The sequence below is a fragment of the Leptosomus discolor genome, chromosome 3, assembly GCF_034619465.1.
Source record: "Leptosomus discolor isolate bLepDis1 chromosome 3, bLepDis1.hap2, whole genome shotgun sequence".
NCBI classification, from domain to species: Eukaryota; Metazoa; Chordata; class Aves; order Leptosomiformes; family Leptosomidae; genus Leptosomus; species Leptosomus discolor.
In genome coordinates, this window is record NC_141393.1 from 80478429 (window position 1) to 80500449 (window position 22021).

General features: G+C 42.2%; 1 protein-coding gene across 1 annotated transcript; it reads right to left on the reverse strand.

Annotated features, from left to right (window-relative positions):
- Positions 1-1281: 1281 nt before the first annotated feature.
- On the reverse strand, positions 1282-18198 carry EPHX4 (epoxide hydrolase 4). The gene is made up of 7 exons (XM_086463157.1): positions 17956-18198; positions 15143-15228; positions 11504-11661; positions 9335-9463; positions 7132-7235; positions 6061-6209; positions 1282-1516 (listed from the first exon to the last, which is right to left on the reverse strand). The coding sequence occupies exons 1-7, from the start codon at positions 18196-18198 to the stop codon at positions 1282-1284; spliced, it is 1104 nt and encodes a 367-aa protein (XP_086319283.1).
- Positions 18199-22021: the final 3823 nt, after the last annotated feature.

Sequence of the window (22021 nt, forward strand, 5' to 3'; positions counted from 1 at the left end):
ATGTCACCAGGGATTGTGCCTGTGTGGGACACCGTGGCTCAAAAGAGACGACACACATGGCGATGTGGGACTTGTTGGGGCTCCCCAGTAACCGTCAGCTCTCTTCTGCTCTGGTGTGGAGAGTTGGTTCAAGTTCAGCTGGCCCCGATGAGTCCGTGTTTATCCTCACCTGTTCCAGGGCACCGTGCCTACTCTGCAGGTGGAGGAGGGAGCCTTTGGAAACCCTACAGGCAGGTGACTCACCTCTTCTGGGGACTCGTTTCGTGCTGCTTTTTTCTTTGTAGTTAGCATCCAGTTTTCTTCTCCCCTGCCATCACATGCAAGGTAATTCTACCCTCTGTTTCCATAATCACTGCGTCTCTTTCTCCTATAAACACAGGAACTTGGCAGCAGTTCTTGGAGACAAGAACAGTAGTTGCTAACATAGGACGGATAATGCCAACAATTAGGCATTATTTCCAAAAAACTGCAACAATCGTAGCATGAGGAAGGCTGTGCAGTGGACAGGTGCTTCAGCTATCCAAACCCAGGTCTTAGCTTCAGTAAGAAAACTCTCCATAGGAAGTCAGATAAAGGGAGTAGTGTAAGTTGCATTTTATTAGACAGAGGTGGATTTGATACATGATATACCTTAATTTTCCATTGTTCTTGTTCAGACATGTTGAGTGTACAGGTTTCCCATTTTTTTAGTCAAGAAAGAAAAACACATTGCACAAAGCAGCTGCATTCAACAATACAACAAGATACGTATCATTATTCACTTGAAGACTAGAAATGTGCCCAGAAATTTTTCAGTCATTCAGTATGCTAAAATATAGATAATAAAAAGAGTTAGTTACTGTTTAATGGTAAAATACATTAAAAAAATTCAGGTGAATCTAGAATGAAAACTCATATAACTTCCTTCAGTATGGCACCGCTCTATTGTTTCATTATAAATTTGTAAAAGGCACCACACATTAAAACTGTAAAGCAAAGGAGAAAACAAAACCAAGCAACTTTCCATGATTTTCTTTCTGTACAAATACATATATATCTTAAGGCAGGTGTTTTTATGTGCAAAATACAAGTATACAGGTAAAACCAATGTTGGTATCATATATTCTCATACTCACTTCTTCTTTTAGTAGTAACATTGGTGTCCAAATGTACAGTACATTGAAAACACTTTTCTCTAACAGAGCTCAAAATAGAAGGCAGGCTGGAAGTATGGCCCTGATAACAATTAGTTTTTAAATCTGAAGAGCTTTTATGTTGACCCCTTAAAACATGTACAAACAGTCATTCTCTTTTTCTTGTTGTCTCTTCCTTTAGAAAGGTCCATATCAACTTGTTCACTATGTCAGGTTGATCCTGCTGGAGCCAGTGACTGGCTTCGGACAAAATAGTTAATCTGAAATGATTTTTAACATAAATCCGTGTAATTTCTGCCATCTCAACTTCCATAAATGCATCTCTTTCTCCCCATAACAGCAGGGTTGGCATGATGACTTCATGGTGCTGCAGAGGTAGGCAGCTTTAAAAATAAAACACACTTAGTTACATCTTATTTTAACAAAAAATCACCAAGACAGATTTTGGTCAACTTAGCTTTTTAAATCAACACAGTGAATCTCATCGCAAGCTTTCTAGGTCCCAAGACCTCTTCTACAATACCGAGAAAACACTCCTGTGGACTCAAAGTCCTTTAATGGTTTTTAAGGATGGTGAAATTGTTAGAAGAGACTGACATGTCTGTAATGAGCAGCTGATTGCCACAGAGGTCTTATTTTTGGAACATGAGTGATGCTTCAGCATGATGCATAGCTCAGGAGACACTATGGAAGACACCAGCTAGAGTGCTTCAGTCCTACTCAGAATTAAATATCGTGTAGTACGGCTAAGAATAAAAATATTTGTAGAAAAAGATATTCCATAGAACATGGATGTCTGAAATGCTGAACTGAAGTCAAGGTACATTCACTTATCTATGAAATTCCTGCTAACATTCCAAGTGCATCAGAGTTCCCTTTACAAAGAGCTACAGTACATTTTTGAAGGCCTGGGACTTACATACCAACATCTGTGTGCAGTGAAAGGAAACTGTTCCTTAAAATTTGCTTTTCATGGAGTCATAATCTCTTTACAATTGCAACATCACAACCCAGAGCTTTGGCAGACTACAAAGCATTTAAAGATAAATACATTATAAGACGTTTGAAGAATACTTTGAAGAAAAGCCCTTAGAAAGTAAAATGTTAATAAAAATTATACCACCACAGTGACCTATTTAAACTTTCAGTAAAAATGTATTATTTCTTCTTAATGCAATTATTTAAAATGGAATATTTAATAAATATTTCCTCACGTTCAAAGTAGACATTAGGAAAGATAAAGTAGCTAGAAATGAAAGACTGTATCAACATAAACCATATTGACCCACCAGAATTTATTCCAGCTCATCTATTTCAGAGATGCTGAAAAATTTATCAAATGTATGCTTGAATTGCTTGATCTTAGCCACATATCGTAACAGACCAGCTGTGACAATTCAAAACAGATTCCATCTGATCAGATACAAATCTTTATTATATTAATGCGTAAACATGATTATTTTAAACCAGTAATGTATGAAAAAGATTTTCTGAACAAACTTTTATGACATACTTAAGTGCTAGGTTGAAACTTTGGAGTTAGTTAAGAGACTATGCTCTATAAAAAGGGAAAGACAAAGAAGATGGCACGCATTAGTTTAAAGTAAGACAAAGAAATGGAGATTTTAGAGACATTCCTCCTCTCTACTTATACATAATGTCAAGAAATATTAATAAAAGGCCACTTGAAACAGTAATTTACTTTCATTTTGACTCATGAACTAGGAAAATTCTTAAAAAGGCTTTTGTAGCAGTGGATTTAAAATCTCATTTTGCAAACAACCTGACCTCACCCTCTGAACCACAGCTTATTCATAGTATCAGTTTTAAAAACTGATAATCTGATGATCTAATTCAGTGCATTTAGACTAATCTCTTTACCTTTTAAATCCAGTATCCTGGATCTCTTCACTATTTGTATGTGTATTTTTTTACTATTTTTCTTTTGTGTCTAAGTGCCTTGCAAGATTTGTAGCCTCACTCAGAAAAACTCCGCTGGGCTTTTTACACCTGCTGCGTAGATAAACCACCTGCTCTTTCTCCTTGCCTATGAGCTACACTGTATTTCTTTTCAGTCTGGAATATGGGACATTATATCATGCCTGAAGTTTCTAGAAATCTCCTTTAACAAGGATTAACAGGCAGATTCACATTTAGAAAGGGAAGGCCCACTTGTGCATTTTAAGTCTTTGAAAAACAGCCTCAAACCTTCATACAGCACTGTTACACAGGTCTTCTGTAAACAGTGAAGTACTTCCTCACTGCTATAAGAGAACTAATCCCATTTTCTAAAAAAAGGACGTATCAGAAGAAACTCAAGCTTCAACTCCTTACCCGTCTCTCTCAACGAAGCATGACACAAGAGCTTTGTGGTTTGTAGTTTGTATCTGAAGCGTAGTGAAGGGAACAACTGCTGTGCTATTTATACAAGGATGTACTGGTGTTGGATGGAAGTAGGTGAATTCAATCATCCCTTTGGAAATAACTTTCCAGAAAAATTAAGCTCTGAAGAACGAACCTCCAGGTGGACAGTAATGAGTTGGAAACTTCTAACACGTAGGTCACCAGTGCCAGCCCACTGGGAGTTACAGTGAAAACAAGTCATTAGCATCTACGTGCTGCTTAGTGGCTCACAGGAGAGGAAGGGAAAATTTCAATCTGGTTTTAATATGTAATGATTCACATCGCATAAGGTGTGACCATCAGAACTGGTGGCAAGAACTGAATAAGCTGAAGCTTAATCTTTTCCTTCCAGTCGAAAGCCTGCTGCGTTGTGGCTGACAGCACCTAAAATAACACTCCCTGAATTCAGTACAGGTATACTGTCGTTAGAAAAGTAAAGCAAACAACGCACAAGCATACAGGAATTAATAGCTTTGAAGATCCTCTCTGATTAATAACTGATACTAGGCTTTTTCTGAGCCTGAAAAGGCCTGAAACAATAGTTTAAACATACACAATTCTTAGATTAGATTTGTCTCATCCGAATCCCACAGCAATTCAGCTATCACAGATATTTCACTGTTCCTGTCAGAGAAGCATCTGGTTAATGTGCACACCCACTGAAGCGAGGTGCTGTGGCAAATGTAACGAACAAGGCTCGGGGTGCTCAAGCCTCTCCAGCTCCTCATTAGCCCTACCCTGGGGGCTCCTGCAGCGCAGTGGCAGGGCCAGGGAGCTGCAGCTGCACAGCTCTCCATCGCCCTTGGACGTCCCTGCTGATGCCATCAACCACTCTCTGCATAGCTTTAAATAAGTATACTGTTACCAGCACAGCCATCTCATTTATTCCCCACTGGTGTCTGTGCTTGGTGTTATCTTGTTTAGAAGAAAATACAGCATCTCTCTACCTTCTCGTTTCAGTTTTGTCTCAGCCTGCACAAGACAGCACACCGCTCAGATCCCCCTTTTCCTCCCAGCGTTTCCCTGCTGACTGCTCTCCTGACAGTGACAGCATGGAAGGCACAGAAAGAGCAGTAAAGGTGGCACTAAATTTGGACCAGGGAAAATGAAAAGTTAATCTAATTCAAACATCTACTGTCTGAGTTTAGGGAAGGAAGAGAATGGTAATTTTGAAAGAATATTGGAAGTTGGTGTTGTGTTAGAGGCATGCAGGAGATTGAGCACTGTTGAAGGCTGGAGGCAGTAAAGGAAAAAAAAAGAGTTCAATCCCACTTTTCTTGGTATAATCCTTCAAGTTAGGGCTGTAAGTCATAAGTAGTGTATCTGCAGAGTTAAAGACCTTCTGGCCCTGTTAAGATTTTGATAGATGAAAAGGGGGTTTCAGTCTCTTAAGGGCAAGCCAACTGCTTCCAAGAAAGTTAAAACCATTAGAAAACTGCTTGAGAAATAAAATAAATATTAAGCTTGCAAAAATACTTCCTATTTAATACTATCTTTCAGTTTTAGTCTATGCGTGCTCCCTGCTATACGTGCTTACTGCTGCCAGTGTCTGCTGAGTCCAATGCAGGAACAGAAAAAGAGAGTTAAGATTAGTTCTAGGCTTAGTTACAAAAAAAACACACCACCATTTAAAACCAAAAAAAGCCCAGACACAAAAAAATTAAAGTCAGACACAGTTTTTGTCCTGGTTTGGCTGGGAGAGAATCCCAACCCAGCCGTGCTGGGCAGGCTCAAGCCAGCGAGGGCAGCTGAGCTGAGTGAGCTACAGGGGCAGCCCATCCCGTAATGTCATGGTCATTATAAAGGGGGAAGGTTTGCTGAGGAGAGGGAGCTCCTGTGGGGTTCTTCCTCCAGCTTCTCCCTGTTCCTGGGGACAGCTCTCCTGTTGGCTGTGACAGCTGCATGCTCGTTTGGCTGAGCCTAACTCCGTACACCTTTGGTGGTGTTGGTGCTGTTTCATTAAGTCTGTTTTCACTTCAACCCCTGGGTCTGCTCTCCTTTCCCTGATTCCCCTCCCTGGCTGGTGAGGGGTTGTTGGGTGACAGAGCAGCTGTTATAGTTTAGACCCAGATATGGGCTAAATGTAGACAGTTTTATAAAGTTACAAGTGAGGGTAACATACTTGGATGCCATATTATCTAATAATAATTTTTTCATAGATCTTATTATTAGATAATATGAACTGTAATGCAAACAATTAATTGATGCTAATTTTCCAAGTATTATTTAGAAATCGATTTTTGTGATTGCCATGGGTTCTGTGAACATGGGTCTCTTGCTTTTAGATTGAAATAGATTTTTCCCTTGTTTGCCCTGTTTGTTTCACTGTTTTGTGTGGATACCTCATACAATTCACTTCCCATCCCACTGCCTGACACCAAAGGCATTCTGTTACCTGTTGAGACTTCAGAAAAAGATTGGTGTGTTTCCTTCTACTTCAGAAACAGAAGCTGCAATCACATTTTTGGCCTCCAGGGGCCTCTAGAATATTTTACCTTTTTTTTTTTCAGAATGTTACACTGACCTGAAAATATTTCTGTAGTGGTTAATGGGTCCAGTTAATGCTCCAGGTTGTGAAAAGACATAGAGATAAGCTTCAATATCCTCTGCTGTTAATCTGCAGCCTTTCCTTCCAATTCCAGTGGCCTGGCTGGTGAATAAACTTTTCAGAACCTACAAAAGGAAGCATAAAAAGCCACTACACAAGATAGATAGAAAATGTGATTTCTCTTTTTCAACAGGACACATCTTCCTAAAATCTATACCTCGTTTAGAGTCTAATGAATGGTTTAAATGCTTTTTCAGAGAGCTATGTGTAAAGCACATGGTAAACTTATTTCTGGTATTACTTCCTTCGGAAGAATCAAGTACAGGGAAATACCAGTATTTCCAAGTTACTCGGTTCTGCACCCTGACCTGCCACCCGTGACAGGCGGAGGCAAGTGCTGGCACATACTCTTCTTTGGGATGGACCCCAGGAGCTGACAGGGTGGGAGGGAGAATGCTTCAGGACCTCCCCAGCTTGCTGTGCCCTGTGGGTGTGCAGCACTGGGAGCTCTGCACTGGGCTGTATGGCTGTAGGAGGATGCAGGCCTGCAGCTGCTTTTTCCCTTCCTATTTGCTTGTGCTTATTTTTTCAGGTTATACAAGGTGTTGGCCTTGTTGGTTCCCCAGGCAGGATTAATCACCTGGCTGAATCTGATGCCCAGGCTGCCTGCCCTGTAGCAGGCTCTGAGGGATAAGAGGATGTCCCATTGCATCCAGGAGCTTCAGATAAATCAGCAGGAGCTCCCCAGGCACAAGATGTGTCCCACGGGCATGGGCACAAGTAAAACCAGCTGACTGTCTAGGTGGAGTAATGCACCATAGTGCTGGAGGTTAAAAGTACCTGAATGCCTCCCAGAAATGCAAAAGCAAGAGTTAATCTCAGAGACTCTACATACTTATATCCTACACAGAAATATATAAAGCTTAAGAAGAAAAATCAGAAAGCTCTGGGTTTTTTTCCAGTAATTATAACTACATCAGAAGGGATCAATGTAGGTGGCAATTCTTCACAGTTAAATATATAAACAAGAGCACTCATTTTGCTCACCTTGAAATCATTTACTGTAAACATGAATTCAGGAAACCATGGCATTTGGAAAAAGAAGTAGTAACCAGATTTAATCAATTGTGATGGATGTCGTAGAATGTATTCTGAAACAAAAATGCCCATGAATTAAAAATGAAAACTGATGACTCAAACAAAATTACTGTTAATACTGCTATTTTTTAAACTTAAAGGAATGTTTTAAAAATACTACGTTAGAGCATGCTATGTGACAAAAGATGATTATTATTTCAGGAGTAAGTATATGATGTGGCCATTAAAACATACTTCTTTTATATGTGTTAATAGAAACAGTCAGCAAACCAGAAGCCTGCCAAAGACTAGGAGAGGGCAGTGACACTGGGGCGTTTAATCGCATGATAGGTTTTCAATTAGAGATCTATTTCTGTAGCTAGTCCAAAGCATTTTTTCAGCTGTGGAATAAGAGGTATAAATACAAGGCTTTAAGTATTTCTCTCATCCAAGATGTGATGCACAGAAATCTGTAGATGATAATCCACTTACATTCTAAAGACAGCATTGATCCTGTTCACAAAAGTACAGAATTTTTCTAACAGTTGCTTCTTGGCAATTTCAAGAACCGTAATCAAGATTACATAGTGTCACTTTTAAAGACACTGAAGCATATGTAACAGAACAAAATTATACAGCTGAATTTGCATTATTTTTTTAAAAAAAAAAAAAAAGTAATTTTGTGTCTCCAATGTGTTGCAAGAGCCAACGCTGACATTCAACTACCTACCTTCCGCAAAGCAAGCGCAGAATGTACGCAGGTACTAGGAACTACAGAACTTACCCTTTGCAGATGCAAATTCAGGAAGGTAAAATTGTACTCCCAACATGGGAGCTTTCTCTGAAATACTAATTCTGACGGTGAATAAAAATGTGTTTTCAAACAAGGTAAATGGAAGTAGCAGCTATCTTCTAAGCTTTTATAACACAGAAATTCTTAAATTGCATCAGCCATTGCATTTTTCCTTGATGGACCATCATCAACATTGCTCACTTTTCTCCACAATTTATAAACGGTGTATTTACATTTATAGAATCACAGAATCATAGAACAGTTTCGGTTGGAAGAGACCTTCAAGATCATGGAGTCCAACCTTTGTCCTTTTAATCCATAGTAGAGCAAATTTGATCCAGGGGGACTTTATCAAGCTGCGGAACAGATTTTGTACTTTAACAAATACTAACATGAAATGTATTTGTCTTCTCTACAGCCTGTCTCCTTCTCTCAGTGAAAATACTGCAAAAAGCTCCTGCTTGCTCAGGTGGTGGTGAACAGACCTTTCCTCGGGTAAGTGAGGCTTAACTACCTGGCAAAATGTTCTTTAATATCTCAGAAAGGTGCCCAAGAACACTGTGAGAACATGTGTGAATGGTTCTGATTCCACGGTGGTGTAAGGTCAGGTTTACATTCAGCTGAAGTGAAAATTAAAGCTGCACTGAATATTCACAACTATTTCTGGGGAAATGGGGTGACTTTTAAAATGGAAATAGGGTAAGATCAGCAATTAGTGAGATACTACTTTCATTTTAATTACTGACTGTTCATTTAATCCTTATGAAATATTTTGTAATTCTGGGCAGCAGACAAGCTTAAAGCCTATCACATCACAAATGCAGCTAGTGCACCTAAATCCTTGTTTTGGCTCACTACTAGCACATTCCTGAGCCTCTAGTAAGTAGCCTGGAAAGGCTGTCTTGTTCCAATGAATATTGTACCAGATCATAAATTGTCACTTGTCACCTAAATCAGGATTAAATTCTAATGTCTGATTCACAGTTATACAGAGGCTGTTTTATGCAGATTTAAGAATGCAGTGAGGCCTTAACCTAGGTGTAATGCAATACAGACCCCTCTTCAGGGAATTTTATCCTGCCAAAGTGGTGTAAAACAGGTTAATGTATATGAAAATTATGTTTGTGGACCTTCAAGGATTAAGGAAAACATTGCAAGCACTCCTGCTTCCTACCATAAATCATTTCCAAAAGTCAAATACTTGATACCTTACTGCTTTATAAAATACCCTCTAGACTGAGAGGCACTGAGCACTGACAATTTACCTACAGAACATCTAAAGGGGCAAGTGGTTGGTTCTTCTTTATCAGCCTTAAAGCAAACACAATCATAATGAAAATGCAGATACTCTGGATTAACAGAGACTACTAGAGAACTCACCTGTAAACACAGAAGGATGAGGGAAATTAACCACAATCAGCTTAGTCACCATTTCAGGGTAACAAACAGCCACTAACCAAGCGATCATTCCTCCCCAGTCATGGCCAATCAACACACACTTGTTGTATCCTACCACATAAACACAGATTTGTGCTTTTATTTCAGTGGAATTTGTATCCATACATATTATTGTATACATTAAAATTGGCATTGGGCAAAATAAGTGGTCCAGCACATCAATAAATGTAACTATTTAATACTGTACCCCTTCCATTACTAATGGCCAGCAAAAATAGTGCACTGTTATAGTTAAAAAAATAACAGATAATTACAATTATTTAATTGGACTTCAATTAACTATACTACCTCAATGTCAAACTAAAGTCACTCGGTATCCAAATGGCCACCCTGTTCATATCTTGCCCAATGTAGGGTCAGATACAAATTTCAACTCGCAGTCAGTATAATGCATGTACATTTGTCGTGTTTTGAGAGTTTGGAGTCTGAAACTGCAGACAGAAAGTCTGAGCAATCTCCTGAGCCCCTCCAGAACAGAACTAATCCTTATGAATGTCTCTCAATATGGGAGCTTACCTAAGCAGCGAACATCATCATTATGCAGAATGTGGGCATTAGGCTTAATAGCCACATATATAGCATATAGATGCACACATAAATATACACATTTATGTAGTTAGTAGGCCTGTAGCTTTTCTCCCTGTGCTGTTTTGATGGCAATTTTTAAAGTTCTTGGCATTCACGTACTTACTCTTGCATTGATAAAAACGGTAATTTAACACCGATAAAAGGGGGGGAGAAAAATCATGACAAGAGTTTTTGAAAGCCTAACCATTCCTCCTTTAGGCACCGTTGGAATTAGTGTCAGATACTATCACCCTCCTCACTGAGGACTGTAGTGCTGAGCACATCCACAAATGAAACGTATAAAAGCCAAACTGTAAACAGAATTCTGACATAAATTTGGACAGAGCTGTCAAAGCACCTTAGAACCCCTCTTGAATAGAAATCTTTTGGAGCGCTTCTGATATTATCAGGTTCTGCAAAAGAATTTAACTTAACAGAGGTAACAAGCCTCGGAAATACTTTTTCAAAAAAAATTTAAATCCCTGTGAAATTGAATTATGATGAGAGCACTTCTCAAGCATAACCATGGCATTACCATGGAGATTAACACAAACAGCAAGGGTTGGAAAATGTAAACACACTGTGGGGACTGCCTGCCCAATCTTTTGACAATATTCAAACATCACAAGCAAAGCAATCTTAAATTCAAACCTTAGAACTGGAATCACTGCTCTACTGTTTTTCATGTGAAATGCAGTAAGATTTTTCATTATCCCTAGAGTGTCTAGGGAATTAAAATGATTCAGAGAATGATTCAGAGTGTAATCCCTTGTCTTGCTATTGGTATGGAGGGGAAATACCCTTTACTAGGGGTTACAGTCTATCCCCTAGAACAGCTACACCTCAAGCTGAACTAGAGGGGCAAATTTTGCAGACTCGCTTCACCTCTAGACCGTTACACCGTGTATTTACCACAGGGAGCAATGTGTCCCTTGTTCTCCCTTCTGTTCTTCTCACTGTTGTGTAAGACAGAGTGATTCAGCTCTTGAGAACTGACTACTGTGCAGGAGTAGTATTTTGGGATTATTTTTTTTTAATACAGCAGATGTACTGTCATCATCTTTATAAAGCCCACAATATTTATTCTGTCTTGGTTGTGCAAGAAAAATGTCACCTGATTTAAATTCTTTGGTCTGCAAGTGCTATTAGACTCCAATTCAGAACATTATCCACTAAGTGCAATGGTCAGGGGTAAGCGAAGACCTTCTTAGGGAAAAAGACCATAGGTTTGTGCTGCTGGATTTCACAGCACACAGGGAAGATTATTTTTTAAACTCATGATGGAAAATCATCTTTACATATTGTTTATACTGACATACACATCATAACAAGAAAACAAACCTTTTGCATTGACAACAGTCCATAAAATAAGAGTATCCTTAGATTTCTATCTATATATATCTATAATGTGTATATATTAAAGAAAATGCAGGGGTTTTAAAAAAAATCAATGCTAGATCTTTATGGGTTTTTTTTTCCAGAAAATCAAGTCATCTATGAGCTTAGTAGTTTGTCTTAACGCACCTAGAGATTCCAAAATATCCTTTATATCTGTTATCAGGCAATCTAACTTGTAATTTTCTTTGTGAGAAGGAGCATCTGTTTCTCCATAACCTCTCAAATCCAGGGCCACCACTCGATATTCACTTTTAAATTCCCGCAACTGATGGCGCCAAGAATACCTAACAAAGGGGAAACAAAAAAAAGAGGTGGTGTTATAAGGTCAAGCAGTAGGATACCAAAATGCACTCAATGCTTTTGCTCCCAGAGAGCTGAGGGTAAATTAGCACGGCTTTGTTTGCAATGAGCTTCTTTTTTCTGTCTGTGGTAACACCGACGGTCCTTTGTGGCTCTAGTAGTTTTGTGCTCCCCTCTTGAATTCCCCAGTAAGGAAATGCGGCTGCCAGAAAGGGGGCATGGCCAGAGCCTGGGTGTTTCAGCAGTTCCTGGCGCCTGGCATGGTCCCAGCAGGCATAAACCAGAGCACACCCAGGCTTATTCTGTTTTATCCTTGGAGCCGTAGTATCATTAAAAAGTAAGGTCTGAAAAGCTTTCTCTTCTCCCTGGCTTGTGCGCACACACATTTTGATGGAGTAGGGAAACATGCCTCAAGGCATGGGTTGGTTTTTTTTTTTTTTCTTTTCAGAAAAGGCATGTCAGGTAATTCATACATTAAATAAACCAAAGAAAGAAATACCATGAATAACAAATGAACTTGAAGTTTCTATGATTTATGTTATGTACACTTTCATCTGCGTCTCTATACTACCAGAACCGTTCCAGAACAATCTCTCAGTGTGTTGGTACTACACAAAAGTACTTCATTGCTTGTGTTTCTATGGAAGAGACTGATAACATTACACAGATTAAAAGACATACAAAATTAAGAACTCGGGCAAAGGCCTGGGCTATTCCTCATTCTGTAATAGGACGTAGTGATTAGATATGCGTTACGAAACAAAAATAACAAGAAAATGGTGGGTTTCATCCTGCAAGAACTATCTGCCCTTCAGCTGTTACTGAAACCAAACAGATTTCAGAATAGCCAGTACTAGGACAGACATGGTGTTATCTTATACCGTAAGAGAAAGATAGATGAAAAGCATGATCCTTCCAGGCATGTATAATAATGGCTGCATCCCTCTGTGCTCGGATCTAGCTTTTATTTCCGCTCGTGTTTCAACAGTCCCAGATAAACAATATATAACATTTGGATTGTCAGCGATCATGAGAGTGATGCACAGAATTCTCCCTTAATTCACACACTGTCTGTATCAGACCATCTTCCACTTTAGCTTCGTCTCCAGACTATTAGGGACTTGGAACATAAGTAATATTACACTACACTCATTAATTATAGAAATTTGTATTCATATAAACAGAACAGTCAGAACCTTTTCACTTCAGTGCCATATAATGCAAATACAAGATTTAGCTGAGATCTCCAGGAATTAAGTTTTTAAAGGCATTACACAATGACTTGGAAGCTGAATTTGCCATGGTAACTGTTGTAGCTATCCTATATTCCTCAGTAAGAAGGAACGACGAGGCCCATAAATAAATACATAAACTATTTTTGTTTTCAGAAAATGTCTACTTGCTATCCTCATCTTCTGTTTTCACAACAGTTCATCAATCACCAAATGTCTGACCTACCACATGGGTAGGTTTTATATTCAGAGAAATCCTGTTACCACATATGAAATGTAACTATTGGACAACTGCTTTGCAAGCACAATTTGGAAATGTTGGTGAATGCTTTCCTGTTCATAAGGTTGAATCATGGAAACTATTTTCTGACTTTCTGATTGCATTATTTCCAAAGGACAGCTTGTACAAAATTTAGCAGCTTGTCTCAACACATTATGCCCAATTTCAAATATTTTATTATTGTCTTTCCACAACATCGGTATTGATTTTCAACTTCTTACGCATCTAAAGCACTTAATGGCTCTGGTGCATTATATTCTTAAGCGATCTTGCATCCTCAGACATTCTCAATCACTCACTAAGATCAGTATTGTCTGGTTATAGTTGTCCTACTTATATCCTTGAGACATTTGAAGGCAGAGGATTTGTTACAATTAAGAATGGTAACTGTGAATCATATCCGTTGGGTTTTTTTTTTTGCTAGCCAAATGACACAAATTTGACGCTGCATTAAGTATCTCTTAAATTGTGATTATTTTGTCTTGTGCTCTCAGAACAATCTCTGTTCTTGGGTAAAAAATTCTTCACTGATTGAATTAACAAACCAACATCAGTATTAGTAGCATGGCTATTTTATAGACTACTGGCATGCAGTCTTCTTGTTAAAAACAGTTACATAAAACTATGCTATTGGTGGTCCCAGTGACCTATATAACAGTTTCTTATTCATTCCTTTTGCACGGTCAGATAACGTAATGAATTAACGGTCGCTGAAAGCATGACTCACCGTTCTAAACTGAAAGAACGGCTTTCTGCTTTTTGAAAATAATATACCGGATTTCAGTGGAATACATCTATAAAATGCTAAGTTTTCCATTATTATTCCCACTGTAGGGGGAATCAGCTGTAGTCTCAGCTGTCTTACTGTGTTAGAACAAGTGTTATGCAAGGTGTGCATAATGTTTGCATAGAATATGCACCCTGCCATCTAACTGTCTTTTAATCAAAGTTTACATTTTAATCCTTTTAGAGAGCAATTTAGTATTAGAACAACCTACTACTTTGAAAATTAATCTTAAAATGAACATGACTTTCTACCATCCTCCTCAAGGCCGTTAGTATCTATAGGAAATTACTGACGGAAGAGAACTGACCTCTGTTTTACCTGGGTCAGTTATTCATGGTATGACCCGAGTCCAGCTGGAAAGATCACAGTTCCAGCAGCGGACCCTAGCTCCATATCTGAGTTTAGAAAGGAAAAGGATCGTTTATCTTGCTGAATTACTGCCATTACCACGTCCCCTATTCCCTTACCGTTTTTTCGGTGCAAGTTCCGTAAGCCATGCTTCGCTAGATAAACCTGGCAATGACAGCCTGAGCAATTTGGTTAAATCATTAGACACATGACTGCTTTTCAGTGTTACAAACAAATATTTAGGATTGGGTTTGATTCATCATTCATCTTGTGACGAACTAATAATAGAACCTTTTTTCCCTGAGTAGCACTCTGAAATTAGGCTGCACAATAGCCTATAGAACACATAGTTCTTCATCCCCTCCCCCAGTTAAAAATTAATATCTAGTCTTTTCAATAAATGCAGCAATCCATATGGCACGTAACATATAATGGATCCTTATTTTAACACCCCCTGCTACAATTCATAAGGTTACCCATATAGTACAAACATCATCCAAACAGGAAATTAACTAAAAATGAGCAGTTCCTCCCCAAAGTTTGAAGAAAAGTGTACAAAGTAGGGAAAAATGGATTGACAATACAAAAAAAAAAAAAAAAAAAAGATGGTTGCTTTGCATCAGCCTGCAGGATTTTTTCATGGATGCTGCAGTTAAAAAATGTTTCAATGGTTTGTTCCCTACTAAAACTTGATGCCATTAGTTAGTACTCATAGATACATAAAACAGATCCCACTGGGGATACTTAAGCTGAGCTGATCACTCTCGGGTATCTTAAACAGCCTCTTTTATACAAGAAAAGTGTGTAGGGAGTTTTACCAGAATTCTGGAAAGCCATGAAGCAGCAGCATGAGTGGTTTACCCCTTTCTCCGGCAGCCACATAGTGGAATCTCAACCCTGAATCCTACAATGAGAGAAAAAGAAGTGTGTTTTTATTACTCCATAGAACTGCTATGCTGGGATTTGAGAATGAATACGGTTTCAGACAATATTCTAAGAAACAATATATTGCCCCTAAAAAAAAAATAAAAATCAAATTGTCAAGTTTTGAAGCTCAAGTCTTCTGCGATTCTGAGATCAGGTATCTGCTACACCCTGGCAATGCTGAGTATCCCCCACCCCAGCTGCCACAGCTTCTTCCAGGGAGGACCATCTTTAACATACGTCGGGCTACGGTGACTACGTGCCAGCGCAGCCATCAGCACGCTGACGTCTCTGACAGAGCACCGCCTGGCACGGTGACTGGGAAATGCAGATCACTGTCGAAGCTCGCACCTTGCTTTCACACGGACACCAGTCATGTGCTTTACAGAAGAGGTTTAAGACACTTCAAATGCACTTTCAATCTTCCAGTTAGTTTGTAAGATTATGCAACTAGTTCAAACCATCACATCGCATTCTGGCACAATAAAGGGCTGCGTGGATTCTTCAGAAGCAAAAGCAATCCAAATTAATTAACTACAAAGCAGGTGGGGTTTGCTCATTTTTACAGTTGAAGGGTTCAGACTCACCTCAGAAAAAAAAAAGTCTTAATATTATAACCTTCTTTCTTTCTGCCCTGTCTACAGTCATTATTTCTGATGCATCTTTTAAGAAAATGGGTCTTCTGAGAATTACCAGCAGGCAAGTTACTTACTGTTAGCAGTGCAGAGGCTGGACGCTGAAATGCCATTGACATGAATGGCTGTACACAAGCTTACACTGACTCAAGGTCAAATCCAGGAGAATTTAAATAAGCTGAAATTACGACCTAGAGGGTTTACTGAATTCTGGCACAGAAGTGGATACAGAAGTTGGGAAAGAGTTAGCTTACAAAATACGGCATGCTGTATAGAAGTCATGTGAAGGAAACTGCAGGAAGAAAGGTTCTACAGCTCCTGAACAAAAGAGCATGCACTGTCTCTGCTATTTTAAAAAGGAAAAAAAAAACCCAAAACAAAACATGCCTTTACTGTACATCAAGAGCTTACATCAGGCCAAGGATCACAAATGCATACAAGAAATTTTTCTTGCCAGAGATGCTTCAAATCCACTGAGGTACCTTGGCACTGCTAAGTCACTAACCAGCCTCAAAACCATTAACTTACACGTCTTGATTCTTGAAAGGGCTCTGAAGAGGGAACATCTGGGGGGTTTATACTCACTATGGATACAATAGGAACTTTTGCTCAGTTCTGCCCAAAATTACACTGATATTTCTCCTCTGGGATGCCAAAGAAGTTGAAGTCCCTGGAGGTAAAAGTAAATTCCTAGTAAATTTTAGGGCCATTACATCATCTTCACCATTCTCCGTATCACTGCCTTTGATCCTTTTATATTTTTTTAAAAAAGTAGAAGTTTCTCAGTTTCCTGCCAGAGTTTCTCTTCTTGATGTAGTGAGCAGTGGGGAAGCCCTCCTCCGTCCTGCTTCTTTCAGTTAGTGTCCTCTAGGGATTTACCCTCAATGTTTTTATTTTAATCTATTTATTGCTTTTAAGGACATCCCCTTTACTCATACAAATTCAATCACCACTTGTACAGCAGCAGTTTAAATGTCACATGCCCCAAATTAAGCCCATCCTCTACCTTTTCAGTTTTTCCTTTTTGTCTCGTTTTTTCTGCTCCCACCCCCCCGCCCCCAACAGACATAGCATGTTGCCATCTACCCTGAAACAGCCTGTTTTGCTGAAATCCGTACAGATCAGTAGGATACATGCATTTGGAAAGCAACACATCAGCCTGCTGTTACCCAACGGCAAGAGGGTCATATTGACAGCAATTCGATTTGCCCCCAAATGCTCTTTTATTACTGTCATACCCCTCACTTCCTCAGCAACCCATTCATTTACTGCCAGAGGAAGAAAGAATGTGGCACAGGAGTGAAGAAGCACGCACGTGCCTCCCAATGATGGTAGAAAAAGAAAAGCAGCGGATCATGAGAAACCGAGAGGCTCAGTAATTTATATGAGTAGTGCCTGGCACAAACCCCGCTGCGCAGACCCCCGAGAACGGAGACCTTCGTGCTTATTAAAAATAACACTTGACAAAATTTGCTGTGCGTCCTTCGCACACCTCGAACGACAAAAGAAACCAGGCTAACGCAACCTCACCGAGAGCAAAACCGCGGGTAGAGACCCGAGACGGGCACAAAACCTGCCTGCTGCCCCCAAGGACCGGCACGCCCGTAGGGACCGGGCTTAGCTCGCTCCTCGCCGTTTTCCCCCGCGACCCCGATGCCCGCACGGAGCTCCCCGGTGCAACCGGGCAAACCGTAGAGAACAGAGCGAGGGGAGCAGAGGAGGGTGCGGGGAGAGACGGGGGCACGTACCCGCACTCCTGCTGCCGGAGACCCGCGGGCGGCGAGCGCCTCTCCCGCCCCCCCGAGCCCCCCGCACCCCGGCCGGCTGGGCACCGCTCCCGCCCAGGGCAGCCGGGCCGGGCCCGGCCTGCGACCCCTCAGCGAGCCCGAGCGGGGTACGGCGCCCCGGTCCCCGGGGGCAGCGAGGGGCAGGGGTGCGGGCGCGGAGAGCAGAGCCCGCCCGCTGCCGCCGCACACGCACGGCGGGGCGGGCAGGGGTGCGTGTGCGCACAGCGGGGCCCGCTCCCCGCCTCCCCCCACCCCCCCACCCCACCCCCCCGCCCTCCCCCTCACCTTGATCCGGACGTAGCAGTGGGTGCCCAGGGAGGGGTCGTTGAGGCAGGCGGGGGGGTTCTCCCGCACCACCCAGCGGAAGGTCTCGCCCGGCCGCCGGCCGATGCTCCAGAGCAGCCGCAGCCCGGCGATGCAGGCGCACACCCCGCAGTAGCTGTATACCAGCGCCCAAAAGAGCAGCGCCCGGGCGGCCACCATCACCCGGCGGGCGGGCGGAGGGCACGCACCGCCGGGTCTCGCCATCGGGCCCCGCCGCTGCCGCCGCCGCCGCCGTCCCCGCCGGCCGGGAGGGGCTCGGAGCGCCGCCGCCGCCAGGAGCCGCCCGAGCGGAGGCACCGGGAGCGGCGGCGGCGGCGCGCCCGCCCCGCGGCCCCCCGCGGCCCTCGCCCCGCGCCGCCGCCGGGCACAGCGCCGCGCCGCCCGCCCCGCCTCGCTGCCGCCGCCCGGGCTCGCTAGGCCCCGGGCAGCACCGGGGCGGCGGGGCTGTGGCCGGGGGTGCGCCCACCAGCTGGGCCACGGAGGGGTTTTCCACACCACACCCCCACCCCGCTCCCGGTCCCAAATATTTCGTAGGGAAATGAGGAGAAACGGTCCCCGGAGCAAAGGAGCGCGGCGCTGAGCTGCGCGTTCCGGCAGAGCCGCCGGAGGCACTGAAACTCCCTCGAAATGGCACTGCCAGAAGTGCGCCCGGGACGGGCTCACCGCCGGTGCCGGCTTCGCCTGCTCCGAGCACGTACGCGATCGCGCCTGCCTTGTTTACGTGGGAAAGGACGCGTTTCGGTGCGTGGCTGCAATGTAGGGGTTTTCAGGACGGGGCATTCTCTCACTGCTGCTTCACTATTGCCCGTTTAAAGAAGATTTTGAAGTGTTTTAGTTATGGCATGCTGTTACTAAGGAATAGTTCTTAAAAACATACAAATTTTGAGCTCCAGAGCCAAAATTTATCATTTTTAAAACTTCTTCTAATAAGCTGTTCAGTTTGGGGCCCCCAGCACAAGAGAGACACGGACCTGCTCAAGTGGGTCCAGAGGAGGCCATGAAGATGCTCAGGGGGCTGGAGCACCTCCCCTGTGAGGACAGGCTGAGAGAGTTGGGGCTGTTGAGCCTGGAGAAGAGGAGACTCCAAAGAGACCTTACGGTGGCCTTCCAGTGCTGAAAGGGGGCTGCAGGAAAGGTGGGGAGGGACTCTTGATCAGGGGATGTGGTGATGGGACAAGGGGTAATGGTTTCAAACTGGAAGAGGGGAGATTTAGATTAGGTATTAGGAGAAATTCTTCCCTGTGAGGGTGGTGAGATGCTGGCACAGGTTGCCCAGAGCAGCCGTGGCTGCCCCCTCCCTGGCAGTGCTCAAGGCCAGGTTGGATGGGGCTGGGAGCAACCTGGTCTGGTGGGAGGTGTTCCTGCCCATGGCAGCGGGGTTGGAACCAAATGATCTTTAAGGCCCCTTCTGACCCAAACCATTCTATGATAATAGAGAAATTTGCCAGTAGAAGAAGTTGGATCATCGTCACTAACTCTGTTCCAACAGAGTTAATTTAGTACTGAGATCCCAGCCACCCAAGGCAGACGTTAGAAGCTGAACACCCGATGCCTGCCCGTTAGTTGTTCACTGCTACAAGCACAAGCCAAGGAGTCACAGTTACGTGAGAAGCCACAGCTGCTGGGATAAGAAAGGCTCCAGTCAGCACTTATCTGGTATAAACCTACTGATATGTGGGGTAAAGGGTAGTTGAGAATCAGAACGATGTTAAGAAAAATTAGTATATTAAGTAAATGATTTTACAAGTTATAAAAATGCAGGTTATGAAAAATTACAGTTTATTAGTTCTGGCAGATGATAAAATGTGAACATTGTAGTTGCTGACTACAAGAAAAGTAGAATTGTGTCAAATCCTGGCAAGTCCTCACCCAACTCACTGCTCAGGCTGCTCACCTTTACCGCTCGATCTAAACCCCCTCAGGTCAGAGGGTACAGGTGGGTTCAAGACTTGTAGAAGCCACAGTTAATAACGTAGGCCTATGTGCAGCTACCTGCCTTTGGGGGGTGGGGGGATGCCAAATTTTTCTAGAATTTGACAAAGACCAAAATTTGATTTTGGTCCAGGTGAGTCTGGAGAATTAGAACTTAACTTCCAAGAATTTTTTTTTGTTGTTGCTCTGTGCAGCAGTGCAAGTAGAAGCTGGTAGAAATAAACCATGCATCTGTTGACTCTAAGATATATAATTTAATGAGCTATTTTAAAAAAACCGAATTGGATAAGCATGCACGCTGACGGAATATGTATCATTTCTCACGATACATGGAACACAGCTTGTAGCCAATTTTTGTCTGTAACATACCAAATGCTTTCTCCTACTTGTTCTAAATTCAGACTTACAAATATAGACACTGATGTTGAATCCTAGTCCCGTTGAAGGCAGTGACAGAATTAATGCTGCTTTTAACAAGTTTAAAATTTTACTTTTTTAAAAAATCGAATAGAAAACTTGAGCAGCAGAAGAGAATGTTGTAAAGAATTGCCCATTACTGCATTTTCATGCATTTGAAAGTTTAAATAAGATACAAAACCATTATCTGAATGTATTTTTTAGTAGTGAAGATAACATCTTCAAGTAGCTGTAAAAGCTGCCTAGCTTCCTCTTATCAATAACTGGAATGAAATATCAGCAACCCACATCAGCTGACAAAGCTCAGTCGTGCTGTTCACGATCCCTGCTCGTTGTCTGAACGTGAGCCCTACAAACGTAAGGTCAGGAGCTTTATCAGGCTGCTGGGGAAAAAGGTGCTGGGCTGTTGAAGGCTCCTTCCTTCTCTTGGGCAAGAAGAGAAGGAACAGCGTCAGAAGCTGATGATTCAGTTAAGACACTAACCTCTGCAGACTCCAGTAGGATTCTATGAATCATGCCTACCAAGCCTGAGCCTTCCGTTCATGCTCAGACTACTCATACCGCCAACCCTAGGATTAGCATATAGCTGATTTCTTTATGCATCAGACTGTGCTAATAACCTTTTTTGTAAGGGAGAAGCCTTCGTAGCTTCTCAATATCAGATTTTCCCTGAAGTAAACCTCAGTAAACCAGTGACCCGGTGAGATAAATTAGAAAGTTTGGCAGGAGCAAAGCAACCAGCATTGTTGTTTATATCGCAGTAGACATCAAATTCCTTAATGAACCAGTAATCAGAATGAATTAGTAGAAAACATCCCCTAAGAAAAATTTGAAAACCAAGGTTGGAAATCCTGGAGTTGACCACAAGCTTCCACTTACCTCTAAAAAAGGCTGATGAAAGCCCAGCAATGGGTTGGACGCAGTGTTCAGAAGGTGATTGGAGCTATCTAGACTACAAGAAGGATTACAGAGGGAACCAGGACGTGCCTTATTATAAGCATGTATTTAGCCAAGCTATGCCATATTTCTTGTACAAACAGCAGAGCTAATTTTTCACAGGAACAGAGCTGAGTCTGTTTTTAGTTTATACATCACTGACTACCTAGGTGGTTTTATGTCAAATTTCTAAGTTATTCAAACCTTTTGCCTGTGGAGTTTAGCTGCATCATCTTCAGAGATTAGATACAGATCCAGTATCAGAGCTGGGAAGACGACAGGGCTGAGGACCTAGCTGTTCTGAGCGGCTTTTGCACAGTGAAATTGCTGCATACCGTGCTGCACACCTTGGCCCGGCATTTCTGGGCACCTCCAGCTGTGATACCTCAGCTGTCCTGTTTGCCAAGGAAGCGGTAGAATTCCTCTTTTATTGAGGAACATTTTCTTTGTACTCTAGGACCACACTGCCTGCACGTATGTGTGGCAAACTGGGTTGTACAAGGCAAATACTTCCATGCATTTTCCACCATTTTGCAGAAGAAAGCTTAGAAAGCTCTACATATCTGAGTAAGAAAAATGGAGAACCTCGCCACTTAGTTTTCTGTCTTCCTTATATTTTGATTTTCTCGTCTTCTGCTGTAAATTATTGTTTTAATGGGTGCCAAGCCAAACCAGCCCCAGGGCAGATTGTCTTACGTGCTTTGACAGTGTGCTTTGCCCTCCATAATGTGCCATCTGCCTG